The following is a 20,773-nucleotide window of genomic DNA, read 5'->3' as shown; positions in this document are numbered from 1 at the left end:
GTGTGTAGACTGTTAGCCACACTGACATATGGAGTAGCTCTGAGAATCCACATAGCCCAAAATATAGGCTATTAGTTCACATCTATGTTCCTTAAGGGAAATATTTTCAAAAATGCAAGAATAACATTCTCAACAAAAGCCTTCTTGATCTTTCAAGACTTTATTCTGCAGTCATGAATCCCAAAAGACATTTCATTTGCCACACTGAAAATACAAGAACTTATACTCTGCACCTGCCATTTGTGGAAGTCAGTCCTATAGTTATTTTTACTGCACGACCAAACTGACGTAAAAAAAAACTTCACACAGTTTGCACAATTTCTGCAACTCTCCTTCCATGTTTGCTGCCAAGACAGGAGTACATAATCTTTCTCCACTAAAAACGTGCTCAAAACAAATGCAGACTTCTCATATTCAATAAAACACACGCACAGGACATTTTTCTGTCTCGCATGTACACCAAATCATGTTTTTTTATATTGATTTTTATTGTAATTTCCTGTAGGTTTTTTTCATTTCTTTTAATATAAATCCTGGTAATAGTTTAGTTTGGCCTGAAGGAGTATATCTAAACTGTACTGGAACAAGCTTAGCCAGGAATTTAGACTAGACAGGTTTACCCAGTATTAGTCGAGATAAAGCTAGCCAAGTGAACTGCCAGTACTGACAGGTAGTTCAGGTCTCTCTGTAAGACAAATATATCTTAAAATTCAAAGTCCCTCCTGATAATGAGGTCTAATGAATCTGATTATGTCTGATACAAATTCCATCAGCAGATTATAAACACAATCAATGGTGCTGAAGACTTTATTGCATTCATTGAACATTAGGAGAGTCTATAGCTGAAACTGTGTGGATTTGCATTGTTCTACAAAATTGCAGTATATTTAACACATTATTCATAAGATCTTTATTTTCTGATACTTTAAATGTCATTTTGCAGCTAGAAGGCATAATATGCACAATAAAAAATTGATGGAAAAATGTGAGTCTACTCTGGTTGAATGTCACTTGCCAAACACGTAAGATGGCTTCAGGGAATTTCCTATCTCTTTGGAGGTTTTTCATATAGTGTTTCATGAAGAGCTTACTGCTCTTTAACCCACTGGCTGTCACTGCATCCCTGAAAGCTCTTTGCATCCCTAACAACTTACTACCTCCCCAAAGCACTGGTGGTATGAACACTAAGAGAAGGAGATACAGAAGACAGATGTTTGTGTTGCTTACATAGATTTGCTAGTGAATAGTGTGAGCTGTTTGGTTCAAGCATGCTAACTTATCTGCTGCAATCACTACATATATTCAGTTCTGTATTTCCCTCTAGGACTTTTCATTGACATGATTACTACAGGCTAATGTCAGTATATATGGGACAGGAAGAGTTCTGCCTAATAGAGGAATGGGAACAGTATGCTCTCTGTTAAGATTTCCTTTGTAATGTTCTCCAGCCAAGGCAGAGTATCAGTCCTTCACCTCATCCTTCGAATACGTCTTAGGTGAGTAAAAGAAAGGTGAAAGCCAAATTGGATGTACAAGCAAGCTCAGAATGATATCTGTTCTGAGCTTATTACGAAACCGTATCTCAGGGATCCTTTCCCTTGAGTAGCAACACAGCCTCTTTGCAAAAAATTTACCAAAACATTAACAAATGCCAGTGGGCTGACAACTGAAACAGGAAAGAGAACACTTCCTGACAAACAGGATGGCATAGGGAGCCACTCTTCTCCCATGCCAGGGACAACTCCCTCTCTGACAGCTGAGTTCTCTCTCCATTGTCCACTGTCACTGTAACTCCTGATTTATGCTTCACCAAACTTTCTCTGTCAGTCAGGTCCATTGTGTCCCATGTCTCCATCAGGAAGACAGGGAGTTGACAGGAAGCCCCCCTGGCTAAACAAAACCCAGTTAATGCCAGCTTGCCATTTTTCAAATCCCTGTCATCATCTCTCTGGTATGTGCTAATGACTGGACAGGATTGCTGGCAATGGTCACCGAGCTGGCTTCTGAACTCGCCCTGGGAGACGGGAGCTAAATCACCAGCACCTGACAAACCACAATCCTCTCTTTGAGATGCACCAGGGTGCACTACTGCAAGGTGCTAACCAGCAAGGCACGGTCTATGTTCTGCTATGTTTTTTATCTACAGTTAAAACTGCTCTCCTCCACAGGAGTCCCATCTGTATCTTAACTCCAGCTGCCTGCTCCCCTCCTTTGAGACCTCAGACTTTTCACATGTAATCTCTGCTGTGATTGTTAATGCCACATTTACAACCAAAGTAAGGAACTCAAAACAATTGTTCCAGTAAGTCTTTTGTATCAGTCCATATATCTGGCATCTACTCTATCACCTGGAATAAATTCAAATGTTTAGACTTGCATATTCATCTCTCAGTTCTCTACTGCTGCACTGATGACTTAATACACCCATAAGTAGACAATTCACATTTAAAAAGAGACCTAGTTATGATTTTTGCAAGACTGACTGCAGGGTAATGAACAGGTATTGTCCCGCACAAACCTGCTCACTGGCCTCTCCTCTTGCATTAGAGACGGGGAATTTGCTGTGTAGTGCATGTGGGTATAATCAGAGTGTAGCATGTCAGCAGATGAGGGCTTGCACTATGTTTTTATCTCCCCATGAGTCTCCCTGTCCATTTGCTTGTGAATAGCATGAATATGAATCCATGTCTCTTCCCTGCAGTGCCAGAGGTCAGAAAGGTTAGCTACAGCTGTGTAAAAGATGTGGGTTTTTCCCGTCATCACCGGAGACCAAGTCTCAACTAATACAACCTGCCTACATCAAATACAACAAACACCACAAATGCTACAACTTACAATCATTAGATATGTCCCAGAAATTAAAAGTATAAAGCTGATATAAATAAATTTAAAAACAAACAAACAAAAACCAACACAGCAGTGGGGAAATTACCTACTTTCCAAGGGCTCTTTTGACAGCTGAGGACAAGCTATTCAGATCCTGAAATGGAACCTCATTTTCATCCCAGTACTCTGTCCTCATGAGAGCTTGGGGGAAGGGGGGTAAAGGGAAGAGACTGAAAAATGACACTCACACAGGGGGAGTAACCTTCCAGAGATAATCAATGGCTCTGTAATGAGCAGTGGAATCTGCTGAATATTGATTAGCCAGTGCTGGCAAGGCTCTGCTCTGGGGAGTCAGCACTCCTGCCAGCTGCCTTGTGTGAACACAAAGGAGGCCTCAGCAAAAGGCAAATTGTAAATGGCACGTTTTATATGAGAGGCACCATTCAGGCCCTCAGCAGAGGAAAAAAAACAAGAAGTATGGCCACAGCACTAGCAAGCACAAAGCATCAGCAGTCCTTGTAACTTCTGTTACTACCCTGTTCTATGAAGTGCATTCCCAGGTGTGCCCTAATAAATTTGTTTTAAAGATTACCACTTGCAAATATGTCTGATCCTACGAGTTGCCACAGGTTCCTCTTCCCTAAAGTTTCTAGGAAATAGGGTGCTTCCTTAGACACCCCCTAGAAACTCTGTCCAGTGTTACACCTGAGCACATGCAGGGTATATTTATACATTTTAAGTCAATACTATATGCCGATACCTAGGCCAGCTCTAAGCAGATTTCATACCCTTGGAGCAGTACAGCTGTGTGTTAGTACTCCAACCCTTTCACAGTGCTTTTTGTTGTTCCTGTCCCTAAATTAGATTCCTAAATTCCTGTCCCTAAAATTAGATTTTAGGATTTTAGTATCTCTTTTTTTTCTATACGTAGTTAGATATTATTTTTTTGATTACAGGCATTGGTAGGTACACACTGTTTACTGCTGAGCAAATTATCTATTAGTGACTAAAAGGTTATCCTACCTTTTCAGAAGCAGAGAGTCTTTTCTCACAGGCTTTCTGTGGAAAGAGAAATTGTGACAGTCAGGGGAAAGAGATCTGGCAACTGCATTCTTTAAAAAAAGAAGAAGAAAAAGGAGAAAAGAAAAAAGTTCCAGTTCCTGCCTGGTGTAACTCATCTGACTTCAGCAGGGCTGTCCCAGGGTAGACTCGTCCCTCTGTCTTTGCCAAAAAGAGAACAAGAGGAGCCAGCCAAAGGCATCTGCTTTTGCATTTCCTTACTGAATCTGTTCATTATACTCTCATGATAGAGAAGCTGTAAATAAAGGCACTTCATGATGTTGCATTGTGCTATCCATAATTACATTGTATGTGCTTCATCAGTATACATGCTTCAGGGCACATTGCAAAAGCTTTTTGTGTATTCAGGACTCTCCGGGAGGGTGGGTTAAATGAAGAGGGGGAAAAGCCAGCAGTTAGAAAAAGGAAGTCGAGCAGTTACCTAGAGAGGAGCTCAGCGTAAGAGGAAGGAGTGGAGGCTTTGTTCGCACACGCTACAAAAAGACACTAGAGTCCCTGCCCAGCAGTATCCCAGTTAGTTTGCATGTTATAAGCCTTTCACTTACCCTTTCTCTTTAAGATTATGAGCCCTCTAAAAGAACAATCATGTTTACACGGTGCAACCACATCAAAACCTCAGTTTGTATGGGCACTCAGAAGAATTTTTCTAACACAAGAAGTTCAGTTTGGAAGCTCTCTGAGGCAAATTTTATATAACCATAAAGTACACAAACGTCAGCAGATTCATGCAGGAACATCCCAAAATGTCCCAACTATTCCCTGATTTCGGAGTGATTTAAGTCAGGCATAACTCCCTTATTTGGAACCAGCATTAGAAAAAACTAGTGTCAGATTAGAAGTGAATCCTAAATTCTTTAATGTTTTGCAGATTAGTTTAGAGTGATTGGCAGTGTATGGTGCAATTTGTTTTGCCTCTGTGAAGAAATTCTGTTATCCTGCAAACATTTAATGCTCCCACTAATACTCTTAGTTTGGATGTAATAAAGCCTTGTGGAAATATAGTGCTTCTGGTAAGAGCTTTGGTTTCACAGGTTCAGAATATGCCTCTGGATTCATGTGTATAATCTACGCCCTTTTTAGAAGTATTTGTGCTTGAAAAGAACTTGGAAAAAATCTTTAGATTAACCAACACCCAGATGGGGCGGGGGGAGGGAGGCATTTGACAGCTAGAAGCTGAGATTGGTCTGGGAAGAGAAGAGCAAACAGAGGTAGGATGAAGACAAGGTTTGGTGAGAACACAGATTTTAGTGGCAAATTTTCCCTTGTATTACCTGCAGGCACATGCAGCCTGCTCTGCTGCAAAATCACAAGCCCACGTTGTCTGTTCTTTAGTAGAAGTAATTCTTTGGGTTACAGTACTAGTAAAAGGCACTATACAAAGTGAAAAGAGATTACAGAATGCGACCTATGTAGAAATACACTAAAAAGTGGTGCTTCACAATGTTAAATTGTTTTTAATGCTAGATTTGTTTGTGGAGTGTAGAACAAAAGATGTTCAAAATGCATACATCAAGGCAGCAGTGTTTGGATAGTTTTACAACAATCTGAAAGATTGCTGTGCAACCCCACTTCAAAAAATAAAATAAAATAAATAAATTAAATTAAATTAAATAATAAAAAAAAAAAGCAGAGCTAAAAACTGCCTCACTTGAGCCCCAGGGTTTAGCATCCTACGCAGAGAGCGTATCCCAGGAATTCTCTAACAGGAGCTGGCTCGGAAGGAAGTGATTATATGACATCGTTTTAAGCCCTTGCCAGAAGAGCTGTAGACTTAATCCTAGTGCTATGACTTAACAGGTTCTTGCATTTACTTCCCAGTCATCTTATTTACAGGCTTGCCCTTCACAGACAAGAAAGCAAGCCAGCAAAGGATGTGAACAAAAATTACCATGTCAGAAACCTCCCAGCCAAGGCATAATTATCCCATGCAAATTCAGAAAAGCTGCAGGTTTACTCAGCTGGAGTTTCAAAGCTGTGCAATACAGGTGTAACAAATAAGGCAGGATACCCAATGTAGTAAAATAATAATATATTACTACTACTTTACAGCAAAAAAGTCACTCCATAACAGCTTTTGTAAAAGTCTTCCCATCATTTAGAATAATTATTATATTAATAATTATTAATTAATAACATCTTGTTTAGATCTTCAACTCAACAAATGTCAAGGCCTTTTACATAGAAAGGCCCGTGATTTGCTCACTTTGCGTTACCTAAGATGCAACCCTGCCATCATGGCACATGGCTTTACTGTGGCTGCTGGCACAAAGACATCTCAGAGCTGCAGGAGCCAACACGTGGCTTCTTCAAGAAACTTCCCCTGGCCCTACACACTACACAGAGCAGAACTGAGAAACTTGTCAGACATATGTGGAGAAATCTACTCCCATAGGGCCAGAAAGCATGTAAGGGATTAACACCTTGAAAATTCCTTTTGATTAATTAAATCAGAAGCAATGCTTAGGAAGAGTTCAATGCACACCATCTGGAAGCAGCTCAGTCTGTCCTAGACCTTTCTCCCCAGCCTTAGTGCAGCACCAAGGGTGAGTTCTGAATAAAACTACCCGTGGAAAGCTGGATGAGGCCCACACATCGCCTCATCAGCGTCAATGTTTAGACGTATGGATGTGTCCTCGGTGGCCATCCAGCTCAACTGTGGATGTATTCTGCAAGTGGTAAGGCAGCGAGGAGCACAGCAGGCTCCGCTCACAGGGCTTTAAGCAGAAGATTAATTCTGGGCAGCTCTGGGTCTGGACTGCAATGAAGACTGAAATACAAAGTTGCACACAGCCAAAAGTGCTGTGTTTCAAGTGGCTCGGGATCAAAACCATCGGGATTTGCACCCAAAACCATATACCATTTCAGGCTTGTTTGAAACCTATCCAGCTGCTGCTGAAGGGTTCACAAACTTTACTGCACTTGCCCTGAACTTTGCATTGGAAATGAAAAAGCAAAATAAAGCTCTCAAGTTGAAGGTTTTGCTTTTTTTTTTTTCTTGAAATTTTGTCAATGCTGATACCTTAAAGAAAAATGGTATTCTGTTCTAAACAGTGATCCCAAACCCCATTCCTTATACATATTTTCCCAGATATTTTTCCTATATGTCTAAGGACTCCGTTCACTCATCAGCTTCACAGAAACTATGTTCTTTACGACGAGAAAGATCAACAGGTACAGAAACACAGTAGGTTATGCATATTTTTTTCACTCCCTCCATCCCAAAAAGCTTAGTTAGGTAAGTAATGATAACACATGCTTAGTGGCGTTCCAAAAATCGTGTGGCAGTATTGAACCATTTCAAAGGTCCGTTTACTCAGATTTCACTGATAGTGTGAAAATTAAAAAAACTTTAAAAGCCAAAGACAGTTGTGAAAGCTTCTTAGAATGTTCTACCATTTTTTATTATACAGCTCTAAAATAAACCTGAAAACCCCAAATATTCCAATAACTTTTGACACTTTTTAACCTACAAGTTGTAGATGTCATTCAAATTTCAGTTTTTTTCTATCCAGCTAACAAGTAATCCTCCTCTTTATCTTCTATTTGTCTATACTGCAGTGATAGTTACCGGCCACTTCCCAAACTGGAGACTTGCTAGCCAGCAAGCCAACATCCTTTCTCCAGAAAAGCTATATACTTCCTGGTGAGAATATGCCAGTATTTCCTCTAAGATAAAGAGCTGACACAGAGATGAAGTGTTTCGCCAAAGCCCTATAGGAAGCTTCAATCAGAAACAGGAATGAATAGAGATCTTTAGTGCTTTCACAGAGTGTTGTGCAAATTTCTCAGTCCGGAAAGAATGAAATCTACCATACTGGACGCGTAAAGCTGGTTTGAGCACATCCAGTAATATAGTGCTGTTGGGATGTGTGTGGACCACCAGTGCAGGGCTCTGGAGAGCAGGGTTTGCACACACACTGGTTCCAGCCAGGCTGCTGTGTCCCTGCGGATCCACGTAAGTGGTCTCCAACACAAGCAAACATCACTCCCAACAGGATCTCCAGACACATGACAAGCAAGTCAGAGGTGCCTGGGCTGGCAGATACCTTGAAGAAAGCTGGATGAAATTGAGCACATGTCCACAAAAAACAAGATGTATGCAGAGCCCTAGTTTCAGCAAGATCAGAAATGTCATGAGATCACATTGAGATCACATTGAGATCACTTTATTTTATTGTTTTTTTCTACGTGCTGTCTCCTGTACCTCTCTAACAAAGAGGTACCAAAGCCAGGACATTTTCTGAAGTGCACTGGTGTGCCGTAGGAAAAAGGGGCGATTCAACAGGCAGCTGTCCTCTCCCCAGGAGAGAGTGGTGTATCCAGGACTTCTGGACAATGTGAAACATTCTACCATTTATGACTGCCAAAGTTCCCAGGATGTCTTTAGTGCAGCCTTTGCCTGTTTCCAGCAGCAACTTAAGTTCTTTTTTTTTCTTTTCTTTTTTTTTTTTTTTTCCTAGGAAGCTTTTCCATGCTTCCAATGCATTTTGCTGATGTCAGTCCCCCTACACTCACTGCTGGGCATCCTAGCTGGTTATTTACGTGGGCTGGGAAATGAAAGGCTGCACTTTTCAAATGAACACTTGCAGTACTTATGCCATTTACAATTTTTATCTGGGCTAAGCAAAGCACAAAAGTCAATCCAGCAGCTATTACAATCAGCATTTGTTACAAGCCAATCCAAGCTCTAAAACACTTGCAAGATGACTGACATTTCCAAGCATGAAATATTCATAGCTTGATAACTTTCCATTGTAAACTAATATTTCAGTTTTCCTCTGCAGTTATAACACTTTGTGTGTTTTTTTTTTAAAAAAGACCCCCATTCAGTTACTTGCTTCCAGGAGTTGGGACTTTCAGGGAAAAAATTCCAGTTTGAAAACTTTTACTGCCAACATTATGAAAGCTATTTTCTCCCGAGTATTGCCATTAATAATATTTACTTCACATTCCAGTCTATCTCCCCCACGTTTCTCACCACACCTTAAGGGCCTGCTCTCTTTTTAGGCAGGGAGAGACTGGCTACCGCACTGCACTGGGGTTACTCATTTTGCTAATAGGATTATAGCAAATAATACCCCTTAAAAAAAGAAAAAAAAATATGGAAACAGTATTAATCCCTTTTGCCTGCCCCACCCCATAACTTTCTGCCTGCACACAAAAACTATCTGTCTGCTTTGGCAGCAAAGAAATATTTTCGAATGTTTCCAAATACTAGGAGATGGTTTTTTTCTGCATTCTTTTTTTTTTTTTATTTCCGCAGGAAAATACAGACAAGAAGTAGAACAAAGACTATGACATTCTCTCTTGTGTAATTAATGCAGGGCATTTATATTCCTTTCTGAAGAATAATATCACATACAATTACAAGGAGAAGATAAAGTAAATACAGAAGGAGCTGTAAATAAAGCTGTACCTTTTATGCTGTTCGGTGTCTCATGCAATGCCATCATAGTGTGTTACTAAGCAATATGTAAGATATTATTAGCTAAGATTGCAACACAACATACTATCCCATTTTTCCAGATGATGTCCAAGTGACAGATTCATATCACCTGTACAATATAAGTGGATGCAATACTGACCTTGTTTGATTTAGAGAGTTTCACTTACATTAACACAGAGAGTTAGCTGTAATGGTTAAAGAAAGCAGCGATGCTAGAAACTGGTTCAGGTGGCAGATTCACATCCTACTACATTGCCCCTGCAGCAGTGGCAGTATCCTCTGGCAGAGTGTCGACAGGAGAATTTGGAGTGGTAAACCTAGACAGACACCTCTTGGAAATCTGCCTGTGAACCTGCCTTTCTGCCCAGAGTTTGCACCCATACTAAGAAATGTTACTGTCTCGATTCCTCTGTTACCAGGAAGTTCTCTGAACACCAACACTACAATCACATCTCCTGCACAAGAAGTTACTAAGGTTTATCCCATTCTTTTCTTTTTCTAGAATCAAAATGATGGTCCACATGTAGTGATCACAATCAAAATTACACAATTTTCTCTAATCTATGAATAAATTCACTGATTCCATCCAAAACAAAGCTGAGACTTAAAGGAGAGTAAAACCTGTTTTTTTACAAGGAAAAAAATGGACATATCTATTAAAACTCAAAGCAAAGGGACAGCTTGTATTTGTTTGTTTGGTTGGTTGTTGTTGTTTTGTTTTAAATTATCCGTATTAGTGTACATTATTTTTACAAGAAGTGGGGAAGTGTGTTTGAAGGTCATATAGCCTTAAAAAAGGAGCTTTTCCACACTGAGACACATTCTTCCTCAGCGCAAATGCAAGTTTCCAAATAAATCAGAGACGAGTGTGTGGAAAGGATACATTTGCTGATATTTAGATGTTCAAATTTGATTTTGCTCCTTGTTACAAAATGGTAGAGTGATCTAGCTAACTTTTAATGCTGTCCTGCCCAAGCATTTTTGTGGTTACCTAGATATTGTGCTATCTGGCAACATCTCGTTCAGGGTTTGCTTTTATTGTGCAGTTGTCACACCTCCAATTCTGCAATCTTTGCCAATTTTCATCCAGTTCTGTAAATTTATAATAGTGCATTTGGAGCACCGTACTTGAAGCCTTTTTTGTTTTGTTTTGTCCAATACCAGCTCTGCTTTTATTCTGGCAGAAAATACCAGGAGGAGAGAAAAAAACACAGCACCTTCTTAGATGACTGTAATCATGAGAAACTTTCTAGGAAGAGCTTAAAGTATTTCAGCATGCACAGGAAGAAATCACTTGTTCTCAGTCATCTATTTACAGGTACTCAGTCCGCCTAGTGTACTGTACTAGACACTCTGGATTTCAGTCATTTTTTCTTACATAATTAGAAAGTAATTATTGAGCAAGAAAATTTTCATAGAATGGCTTGGGTTGATAGGGACCTCAAAGATCATTCAGTTCTAACCCCCCTGCCATGGGTTCCTCCGCTGTTTTCCATTTTCATTGCTTTGTCTTTCTACAGCACTAGGTCCCACCCAGCACTGCACATACCATTTCAGGATAAGACAGGCCGTTTTAATATTTCTAGCCCAAATGAACCCAGAATATTTGGGCATAAATGAAAGAAAAACTGCATCAAATAAGGTTAGAAATTTTTACCTTGAACAGAATAAGTCCCATAGAACTACTCATGATGTTTTATGAGTTAAGAGTGTATCTGATCAGACTGCTCACCTTAACAGCCTGTGACCCTAAATAAAATATTGGCAATTTTGATCAAATAAGCAAAAGAAGATTGAGCATTCTCACCTCTGAGAGAGCTTAACAATCCAGCATTTCAAGGGGGTCAGAGAGAATGTTTAGGGCTTCCTGAAATATATCCCTCTTCAGCTGTCTCAAGTTGCACTTCTTAAAACACTTGGCTTTCACTCCAAGGGCTGAAGGCTAACAGTAAGCTTCAGTGGAGTTCCATTAACAGCCAAATAAAAAACATTTTACAGGGAAAACACATATTTCTGCAAGCAGCTGAACCAACACAGTCTGGTTTTCTAGGGATCTGCAGTTCTCCACAGTGGAGATGGAATCGTTTACCTTTCCCTCAGGAGGGGCATTAGCTAAATCTCTGCTTCCAATCCCTGCCTACCTACTTCTGCATCCCTGATATGAACTCTGCAGCTTCTACCTCACTCAAATTTTGCTGAAATTGGCCACTATTCAAGAGTTAAAGCAGTTACAGACACAGCAAGATCATGTAAACCCATGAAATAACTAAAAAAAAATCTTACTGTTTCCAACAAACACTTATGTTAAAACAGTTGGAAAATAACTATGAAGGGCCTCAGCCAGGTCCCACTGCAGTGTTTTCATTTTTTGATATCAGAATGCAACCTACCAGGACAGGGCAGGAAACACGGTCCACTGGCTAAGCCCTTGTCTCGCATTCTGTAGATCAAGATTCAGCTCCCTGCTCTGCCAAAAGCTTTCTGTGACCTGAGTAAGCTACATTTGGACCAAATTAAGAAAATATATTTAGAAAAAGAAAAAGAAAAAGAAAAAGAAAAAGAAAAAGAAAAAGAAAAAGAAAAAGAAAAAGAAAAAGAAAAAGAAAAAGAAAAAGAAAAAGAAAAAGAAAAAGAAAAAGAAAAAGAAAAAGAAAAAGAAAAAGAAAAAGAAAAAGAAAAAGAAAAAGAAAAAGAAAAAGAAAAAGAAAAAGAAAAAGAAAAAGAAAAAGAAAAAGAAAAAGAAAAAGAAAAAGAAAAAGAAAAAGAAAAAGAAAAAGAAAAAGAAAAAGAAAAAGAAAAAGAAAAAGAAAAAGAAAAAGAAAAAGAAAAAGAAAAAGAAAAAGAAAAAGAAAAAGAAAAAGAAAAAGAAAAAGAAAAAGAAAAAGAAAAAGAAAAAGAAATAGAAAAAGAAATAGAAAAAGAAATAGAAAAAAAAGAAAAAAAGAAAAAAAGAACCTCAAACTGGGTTTTCCAGAGCCAACTTCCTGTTTTTCTTAAAACATACAATAAGTGTTCTCGGCAGAGTACATGGAGAGTGTTAAAGAGAGAGTAACAGCAGGCAACAATTTTATCTAATCAGTATAAAATAGTGAAGAGAAGATCAATCTGAAGTCCCTTTCCCCCTTCACTAGACAGCTTTCTTAGGGGTTGTTATTTGGAATCCACAGACAGACCTCTCTCCTCAAGAAATCACCTACATCTCTAGCTTCCAGTCTGCTGTGTGTAGATCCTGGGATGAGAAATAAGGTATACGATACATAACTGACTACTCCAAAAGGGGCCACAATTTCACTGAAGATCTTTTAGAAGTCAGCAAATAACAAAAGACTAGAACTTTCTATCTGCATCCTTTTTTTTTTTTTCCCCCTCAAATGGAAGGCAAACGAATGCAGGTAGTGCCACCAAACCTCCTTGTGATCAAAGCCTAATGGTTAGAGGATTTATTCACAGTATTGGAAAACCAGACTGCTCTTACTTCTCGAAAGGGATTCATCCCATATTCTTGAACAGGCTGCCTTTAACAGTGCCACAGACATACAGAAAGATAATCCAGGCCTACAATGTTTATAACCTGAACTAAAAGTCAAACTAAAAAAATTCAACAAATTTGTTTTCCCCTTGACAGGCAATGAGCTGAGCCATGGGCAGTGAGACTACGATTGCAGAGTAATTAATCCATTGTACAGCTGAGAATTAAGCCCTTATGCTTTAAACCACAGGACAGTGATTTAAGCACTCCTATCTTTCATTTGGGATTCCTTCTGGCAGGTTCATGTAACCTGTCAAAGTTCATAGTGTTCAAGTTGTTACGCAGCAACAGTAATTGGAAGCTCCTTAGTATCACGAACACAAAAGGATGCATCCAGACAAGAAATTTGATTACAGATCTGCCTCACCATTTATTTTGCCTTTTATATAGATTTTGGACTGTTAAGGAACACCAGCTGAGCTGACAGGAAATACTTAAGGTATAATAATTAACACGGATATCACGTGAATTAATCAACTGGTTTTGATATACAGGGGTACTAGATGTTACTGAATTGTTGAAACAGAAACTAAAGTTATGTTAAATCTGAATTAAAGCCTGCTTTTATTTTGAGGTTTTGAAAAAATTCTGACCTGAATTCTGAATAGAACAGGACATCCATCCCCCTCCTTTGTGACTACCTTCTTTTTGTCTTAGTGTTTCAGAACTGATTATTTTGGCTATTTCATTTAATTTAAGCTAGAAAGGAATCAGCTTATTTAAACCAATATAAACCATTATATACAACAAGGGAATTGCCCACAGGGGACTGTGCCAATTTAATCATTTGTTTCTAAAACTTTTCTAAAGTTTCTAAAGCTGTTTGCTTCTTTGTGAGCAAGTACCTCTGGACATAATACAGTAAGCAGGCAAGAACTGGAAAATGAAGGGATTATTTATGATGCAAAGGATGCACAATGAAGACAGACTGTGCTTAGCAAGTGCGAAAACAGACACCAATTTGTGTGCACACTCATGCAGTTTGAAACAAGAAAATTTGTTCCAAAATAATCGAAGTCTACCCCTGTGCAACAGCAACAAATGCAATTACAATGTGAGGGAAGCACTGCTCAAGTCTGAGATCCAGCACCAGACCGGCTCTCACAAGGTTTTCAACTCAACCTTACAGATCCAAGAGATTTCATTACAATTCGGACTACTAGTTGCAAAACCTGCAGCCCAAGAGGAGAACCTCACCATTTTGTAAGATATCTTGAGAACAACTAATTTTGATAGTATCTGGGAAATTAGAAAGGCCCCACCTATCGACAAGCTGTGCTGTCTAGCCAAATGCATCTTTGGATAGAAGCAAAAGGGTACATTTGTTCATGGGCATCTATAAATCAGTGCATAGGAATTCCTTCTTTACAATACTTCAGTGTTCATAAATGGGGCTTGAAAAGGAGAACCAGCTGAAGGGATGAAAGAATAATCTTTGTGGCGTATGGAACATTTAGAAAGATTCAAGTTGTCTCTCTCATCCTCACAAATTGTGGTGATTCGAAGCCTACCTTCAGACACGTGAGAGAGAGGTTTCCCAGGTGGAAGTCTGCAGAAGACTGAGCGGGCTGTGTGGCTCCCTCCACCACTTACACCACAAGACAGGCCACACAATTCTATTTCCCCTTCGGGGATAGCACTGATAACAAGTCATAGGCAGCCCCGATATATTTCCAGGCCATGAGCACACAGAGCCCTGTGTGTAGCCAAGAACTGTGTTGGTTTTGATGTGCAGGGGATGTAGACAGGCCATGAAATGAAGGTGCCTCTGTACACAACAGCACCATTTCACGCCTGCCGGCCTCACCTTGGGGCAGGCTTGCTGGACCCTTCTAAGCTACAGAACACTGTGCTGCTTCTTATGAGTGGGAAGGAGAAAATAACGCACTCCTTTAATGTCAGCTAGGACTTGGAAGAGACTGAAGTCATGGAAGAGCATCAGGAAATAAGAAAATGGGGTCTCAAATCTGAGCAGTCTTTAAGAAAGCTCAGCAAGAAAGAAGCATTAATGAACTAAATGTTGCTATAATAAAGAAGTTTAGTTATCCTCTCAGCTTAGTCAGGGCATTTTAAGGCTCTCAGAAAGCTTTCTGAAAAAGCTTGTGATTTTAACAGAAGCTCTCCTCACTCTTTCACGCAGTATGAATTGTTTCTTCCTGAACTGAAGGACTAATATGCACTGTGCAAATTTAATGTTACATGCAGGCAGATACAATCGCAGGCAGGAGCATCTTTGCTAGCTTGTGTGTTTTAATAACACTTCCTGTTATTTACAAAATAATATCCTCTCAGTGATGGAGCAACCATAGAAAACTCCAGCCATAAGCATCTGTACAAAGTACTAAGTGACACTGTGTAATTTACAGCTCAGTCCACATGGAGATCTTTGTGTAGTTACAGGCTTACATGAAGAAGGGAGGTGAATGGACATCAGGCTTCCTTGGCTAGATTGTCCATTCCTGCTTCCCTGCATGGTATTGACATTTCATGCTTTTCCTTGCATCAAGCACTAACTTTTACCCCATTGGTCCAATGCTACACATTTTGTTTGCCACTTGTCAGGTGTAAAAACAACCATTTGTACTAATGGATAGCATGCACACAAGACTATTGTATGCATGCCACTCAAAGTTTTTTGCACATATCATGATTAATGCCCAAAAAATCTATGCACTGGCAATGAGTCCAAGGTATTAAACTTGCCGTATGCACCCAGATCGACCACTGGATGTAAGCCCACTAGCTTTGTCTCATTCTGCAACAGAGTTATGGCTCTTAAAACCTACATATTCAAATGTCTGGTTGCAAAGGGGTCACGCCACAACAAATACAACCAAATAAATTAGCAACTTTCCAGACAAGGGGCAGCCTTCCCCTCCCAGGATCAGCATTCTGCCAAAACACCTGGACAGCACCTGCATTTCCCCAGCATTGGGTATCTGCCCACATGATGGCGCTGACTTGTTGCTCTGGCATCTGCCCTGGGGGCTATTCATTCTCCCACCACTATATAACCCGATGGGTTCCTACCCCTTTCAGTCAATCTCACAAAAGATGCCTGCAATAAGCAAGCAGAAAAATTACAAGGAAAAGTCAAGTGCAGAAAAGTGTCTGTATCTGCCCCCTAAAGCAAGGAATTGGCACCACGTGGTAAACCCTACCAACAGGCACAGCCACTACAAATATGGAATACATATGGAAGCAAAGCTATCTAACAATCTAACAGATAAAACTGTTAGCACTGGTCAGTTTACATTTTGTAACAGTTTTGCATAGCTATGCTGGAAAAAAATGATGCAGCTACTGACACACATGTAAAGGAGCCTGTAGGAGAGGGTTTGCTGCTGCTGAGGCACTATGTGGTCCCACACCTGTGGTCTATGTCACATCATCATCATGTATTTCCTGTCTGCCACATACTTCTGAAAAAAAAAAAAAAAGAAAGAAAAAAAAAAAAGGAAACACTGCTTTGACATTTATTTTGGCCTATCTGGTGATCTTCCCATTGACTAAATACTTACAACAGTAAGTCTTCAATGCAACAATACAGAAGACAAAGGAAGAAATAATACACATTCCAAATTTATTCATATAGCATTGCTACACATAAAAACACCAACATGCTATGCTCAAGTGTAAAGTCCTTCTCTGATTTAATCTAAAACCTTAAACCAATCACGTGGGTAGGACCGAATGTTTCATACGTAGGTCTGCAAATCCAAGCAGCTTTCTGCAAAGTGAAATGGCCTGAACTATAGCACTTATAATTGGTTTGATGCCTTATTTTTTCCTTAGTGAGTAACACATTAAGCAAAAGCATTTTAATTAGATGTGCTCAGATCACATTTAAAATAAGTCCCACCACAGCCTCTACACTAATTCCCCACTATAATTGACAAAATATTCCAAACCCCCATTTTTTGACTTTTATAATGCTTACATTTTCGGGCCTGAAATACGTTCTGTTGCTTATTCAAAACAAGAGATGAATATAAGCCAATGAAGATCACCACAAGAAATTTACACTTAGAAAAATGCACTTAGAAAATAAGCTAAATTAATACCAAATCCTTTGCAAGTAAGTAACAGAATATAGAGATAACCTGGTTAGCAGTTACTAGTGTATTGCTTTGTATACTACTCCACTAGTAGTCCCTACAAGTTTTCCCTTGTTGGATGACCTATTTCTGGGTACAGCATCAATAATTACAGTGCTTCTTTTACAATAAAGAGTGAAGACAACTGTGTGGTACAGTTGTCAAAACTGTATGGTTCATATTAACAAACTATCAAATACTTTAGCAGAGACTTTGCTAAATTTGCCTTTTAAGCACATACACAGTTAACTAAAATATCATGCATTTGCACTAAAATCTCTTACCTTGTACAGTTTCAGCAATAACCAGCACATCAAGTATGCTGCCCCGGTGAATTTTGCTTTCATGTATCTTTCAGGCAAACAGGTAAGGTACATTTGTACCAAATCCAGCTCTTCATGGACAACACTACTGCCAGCATTGTTAATATCATCGTCCCCACCCTCTGTTCTTCCTTCTTCTGCTGCTGCTGATGCACCCAAACATTTATTGAATTCCATTTTATGAATGTTTTTCCCCCTTCTAACAAAGCCCTGATCTTTCCAGAGACATCTCAGTAAAGTTTTTATCTCCTATCAGTAACAATATTCCTCACTCCTCTGAAACTATGTAGCCCTGTCTTTAAGCCAATCCAAAAAGTTAGCTTATGGTAGAACAAAGTTTCTTTACACTGCATTGACTCTTTGCCTTTCTCTTACTGAACAGTCTCCTGCAAGCCTGCATACAGCTGCAAGATAAATATAGCACCAGCTAGCCTTGTCATACAGCACAAGAATACTCCTGCTGTTGCCAAGAGAAAAAAGAAAGATTCCATTTATTTAAAGAGCAAGTCCGTAGCACCAGTACTTCCTCATTCATTTGGGATGGGAGGGGGGGAAGATGAAAAATCTGTTTGTTTTTTTCGTTTGTTTTGGTTTGGTTTTTTTGCCAACTGTGACAAAAAAAAAATGTGCACAACAAATTCCAATTCTGTTTAAAAAAAAAAAAGTTCTTACGGAGGAGGGTTTTCTTTCTTTCTTTTTTTTTAATTCTAGAGACTTCTGGTCACAGTAGTTCATTGTTTGTGATGCTGTAGATGCCAAGCTTGTGAAGGCTAGAAATTTCAAAAGGATAAATGAGGTCTTGCAGATATACCATGGCCAAGACATTTTGAAATAACAAATAGCCCTTCCAAAGGCCAAAATATGAAGAAAATATGCAAGAGATCAACTAAGCAACTTTTTAGCTAAACATTAAGCAGCTCATTTGTGCTTTGTGGCAGCTCGAATTTGTATGTTAAGAACAATTCTAGCCTACTCTTGGTGATGGATAGAAAAGATCTAAAGGTTTCAGCTTAATTGTATCAGTTTTGAGAATTCAACAGCATCAACAACTAAGTACTTCATTTTAATCAACGTTAATTTTCCAGATAATTTCATGTAGCAAACTATACTTTCTGCCAACTTTTTTTTTTTTTTTTTTGGCACTGTGAGAGCACTGTTCAAATAAAGGAAGAAATCATTGTGGTTTGCAGAAAAACTAGTCAAGTGCCCTGGTATCTAGGAACATAGCCCTCTAACATATTGAAGATCAGATACCCAAAGCTTCCATTGCCTTGAACCATTCCTAAGCAACAGACATAGCAATTATTAATACTTAATAACAAATTTTATAGCCTTCAATCATATTAAATACAACCTTAATCTAATCTCAATTATTTTTACAGGACTACCTGTGATTTTTACATTGTTTTAACATTAGAATGGGTGTTTCAGAATATAAAAGGTAAAGACAGTTACTACACACCCATATACAGTGTGTCCATAATGAATGGCAAATGAAATGCAGAAAACCTAACACATTTCTTCTGTCTGAGACATTCTGTGAGGTATCCAGCTCACCTGGTTCCCCTGATGGGTTCAGCTGCCACTATTTCCCTTTCTTTTCATATTCACACCAATCTGAGAAAGAGAAAATGCACTGAATTCCGGAGCCAAACCTTGCTGTGATTGCTTGCGGTTACAATGCAGAACACCATTTCTACTCCCGCAGTACAGATGTTGAAGGCAAGCTGGTTCTAGCAACCACGAGGAGTTGGATAGCATCCCAGCGTTCACCCCTCCTGGCCATATCCCTACGCTGCCAACAACATGTGCCTGCAATTCCCACATGATGCTCACTCAGATATAACACAACATTTGAAATATCCTCAACAGCAGTCCCTATCTTTTCCTACCTGCATCTGCTTGGGGTACTGCTCATGGAGCTACAGATGTCAGCAGGCAGCCACCACAGCCTTTGTGGTAGTCTTCTCTGCACAGCAAGCTAGCACTCCTCTCTCCTGATTGTGAGAGCAAACTAGTTCATGTAGAGGAAAGTTTCACAACTTTGCTTGCTTGCTTGTCTCTAGAGGTGAATAGTCTATTATCTTTGTTTGAAAGTAATTGTGGTCATGCCAAAAGCCTGTATCTCCACTGCTGCCAATTTCACACGTAGTTAAGGCACGCTTGACAGAATATGACAGGAAAGAAGTCAAACCAAAGAAATGTCAAGAAGCAAATAGTTAAGCTAGCTTCCAAATTTCAGCACACACTGCCAACTGAGCTTGAAATTACAATGGTGGATGCAGATTTGTTTTTAAAATTAAAAATGAATCAAAGCAGAAGCATGGTGTTACACTCCAGAAGGGTGCATGTAAGTTCCTGGCAGGTCATATCCAGCTTCCATATCCAGCTTCCAGTTCCCTGTTCAGTTCTGCCCAGTCTGAAGTACAGCTGCTTACAAGAGCTCTAGATAGGAAGACTAGCTTCCCAATCCCAAGATTTAAAAAATAAAAACTGTTTTTATTTCAATTACCCTCCCCTCCACCTTATTTTTCCATGTGTTTCTAAGCATATTGTAAGAAGACTTTCTGCAAACTGGAATCAGAAAGTAGCTGATATTCTTCAAATCAGTATTTTGCTGGTATGCTTAGACAATCCATCCCTGACCTGTTAATAACATTAAGTAGCTCTGAGGTATTTAAGAGGTGAACAGTGTTTGACATCACAATTATTCCAAGTCCATCCTCAAAAGTAACTAGGGGCTGTATAGAGGAAGACAAGAAATTTCAGAGGAATGGGATTTTTGAAGGGCAAGCAGCTAGGAGCTAATGAATTAAAATACCAGGTAATGACAGAGAATTTACAGAGACAAGGTAATGAGACATAAGGCAGTTGAGAAGCTGTTCCAGTTAGGAAGGGACATATTGGCAACACTACTGTGATGACTTAAATTAGGTGGTGTGATAAACTGATCTCATACAATGAGTGAATGGAGCTGTTTAAATCTCACTCTTTGCTTGCCAGATTCTACATTGATGCCTTTCTGAAGCATGGAGACTCTTAGCTCAAAGGCTCCAACAACTTTATCTAACTGAACTTAAAGCCCCAGGAATGCAGTTAACCTTGACTTAAACAATAAGACTGCTCAACCCTGATATTTTCCCGGACGGCTTATATAGCTAAAACAGGTATCCTGTCGTTGTGTATCAAATTAAAGCTCCAGTTCAGAGAGGTTCTGTCAAGTATCTAGTTGCATACAAAGTACAATCTGAGTATATACATAAGTTAAGTAGTGTAAATTTGTATGTAGCTGATATAATCAGGTTTTAGGTGAGCAATTGATGGTCACGGGCTCTAGTAATGCACAGTCGAATGGTCCACTGAAATGGCAATAAAGAGCATTTTAAACTCCTACAAAATGTTGACAATCTATATAAGTAAAATCCTGAAATGATGTATAGCTCGTTTCATTCCTATCATGACTGATTACTTC

The 20,773-nt window shown here is 39.3% G+C and overlaps 1 protein-coding gene across 4 annotated transcripts in view; it reads right to left on the bottom strand.

Annotated features, from left to right (window-relative positions):
- ARHGEF4 (Rho guanine nucleotide exchange factor 4) overlaps nt 1-17,765 on the bottom strand; it is a 213,396-nt gene extending 195,631 nt beyond the window's left edge. Inside the window, exons 1-2 of one of the 4 annotated variants that reach the window (XM_080604822.1) lie at nt 17,263-17,765; nt 3,850-3,885 (exon numbers count right to left, since the gene is read on the bottom strand). In XM_080604822.1, the coding sequence (XP_080460948.1) occupies nt 3,850-3,885; nt 17,263-17,478 (252 nt within the window). In that variant the 5' untranslated portion in view covers nt 17,479-17,765. Of the gene's footprint in view, nt 1-3,849; nt 3,886-17,262 lie in introns of those variants that run through there. The other 3 variants (XM_080604826.1, XM_080604825.1, XM_080604828.1) reach the window with 3 other exon arrangements.
- Between the last annotated feature and the right edge of the window lie 3,008 nt (nt 17,766-20,773).

This window comes from Anser brachyrhynchus, assembly GCF_964034855.1.
Source record: "Anser brachyrhynchus genome assembly, chromosome: 9".
Taxonomy (NCBI): domain Eukaryota; kingdom Metazoa; phylum Chordata; class Aves; order Anseriformes; family Anatidae; genus Anser; species Anser brachyrhynchus.
This window is presented reverse-complemented; position numbering and strand designations above follow the sequence as displayed.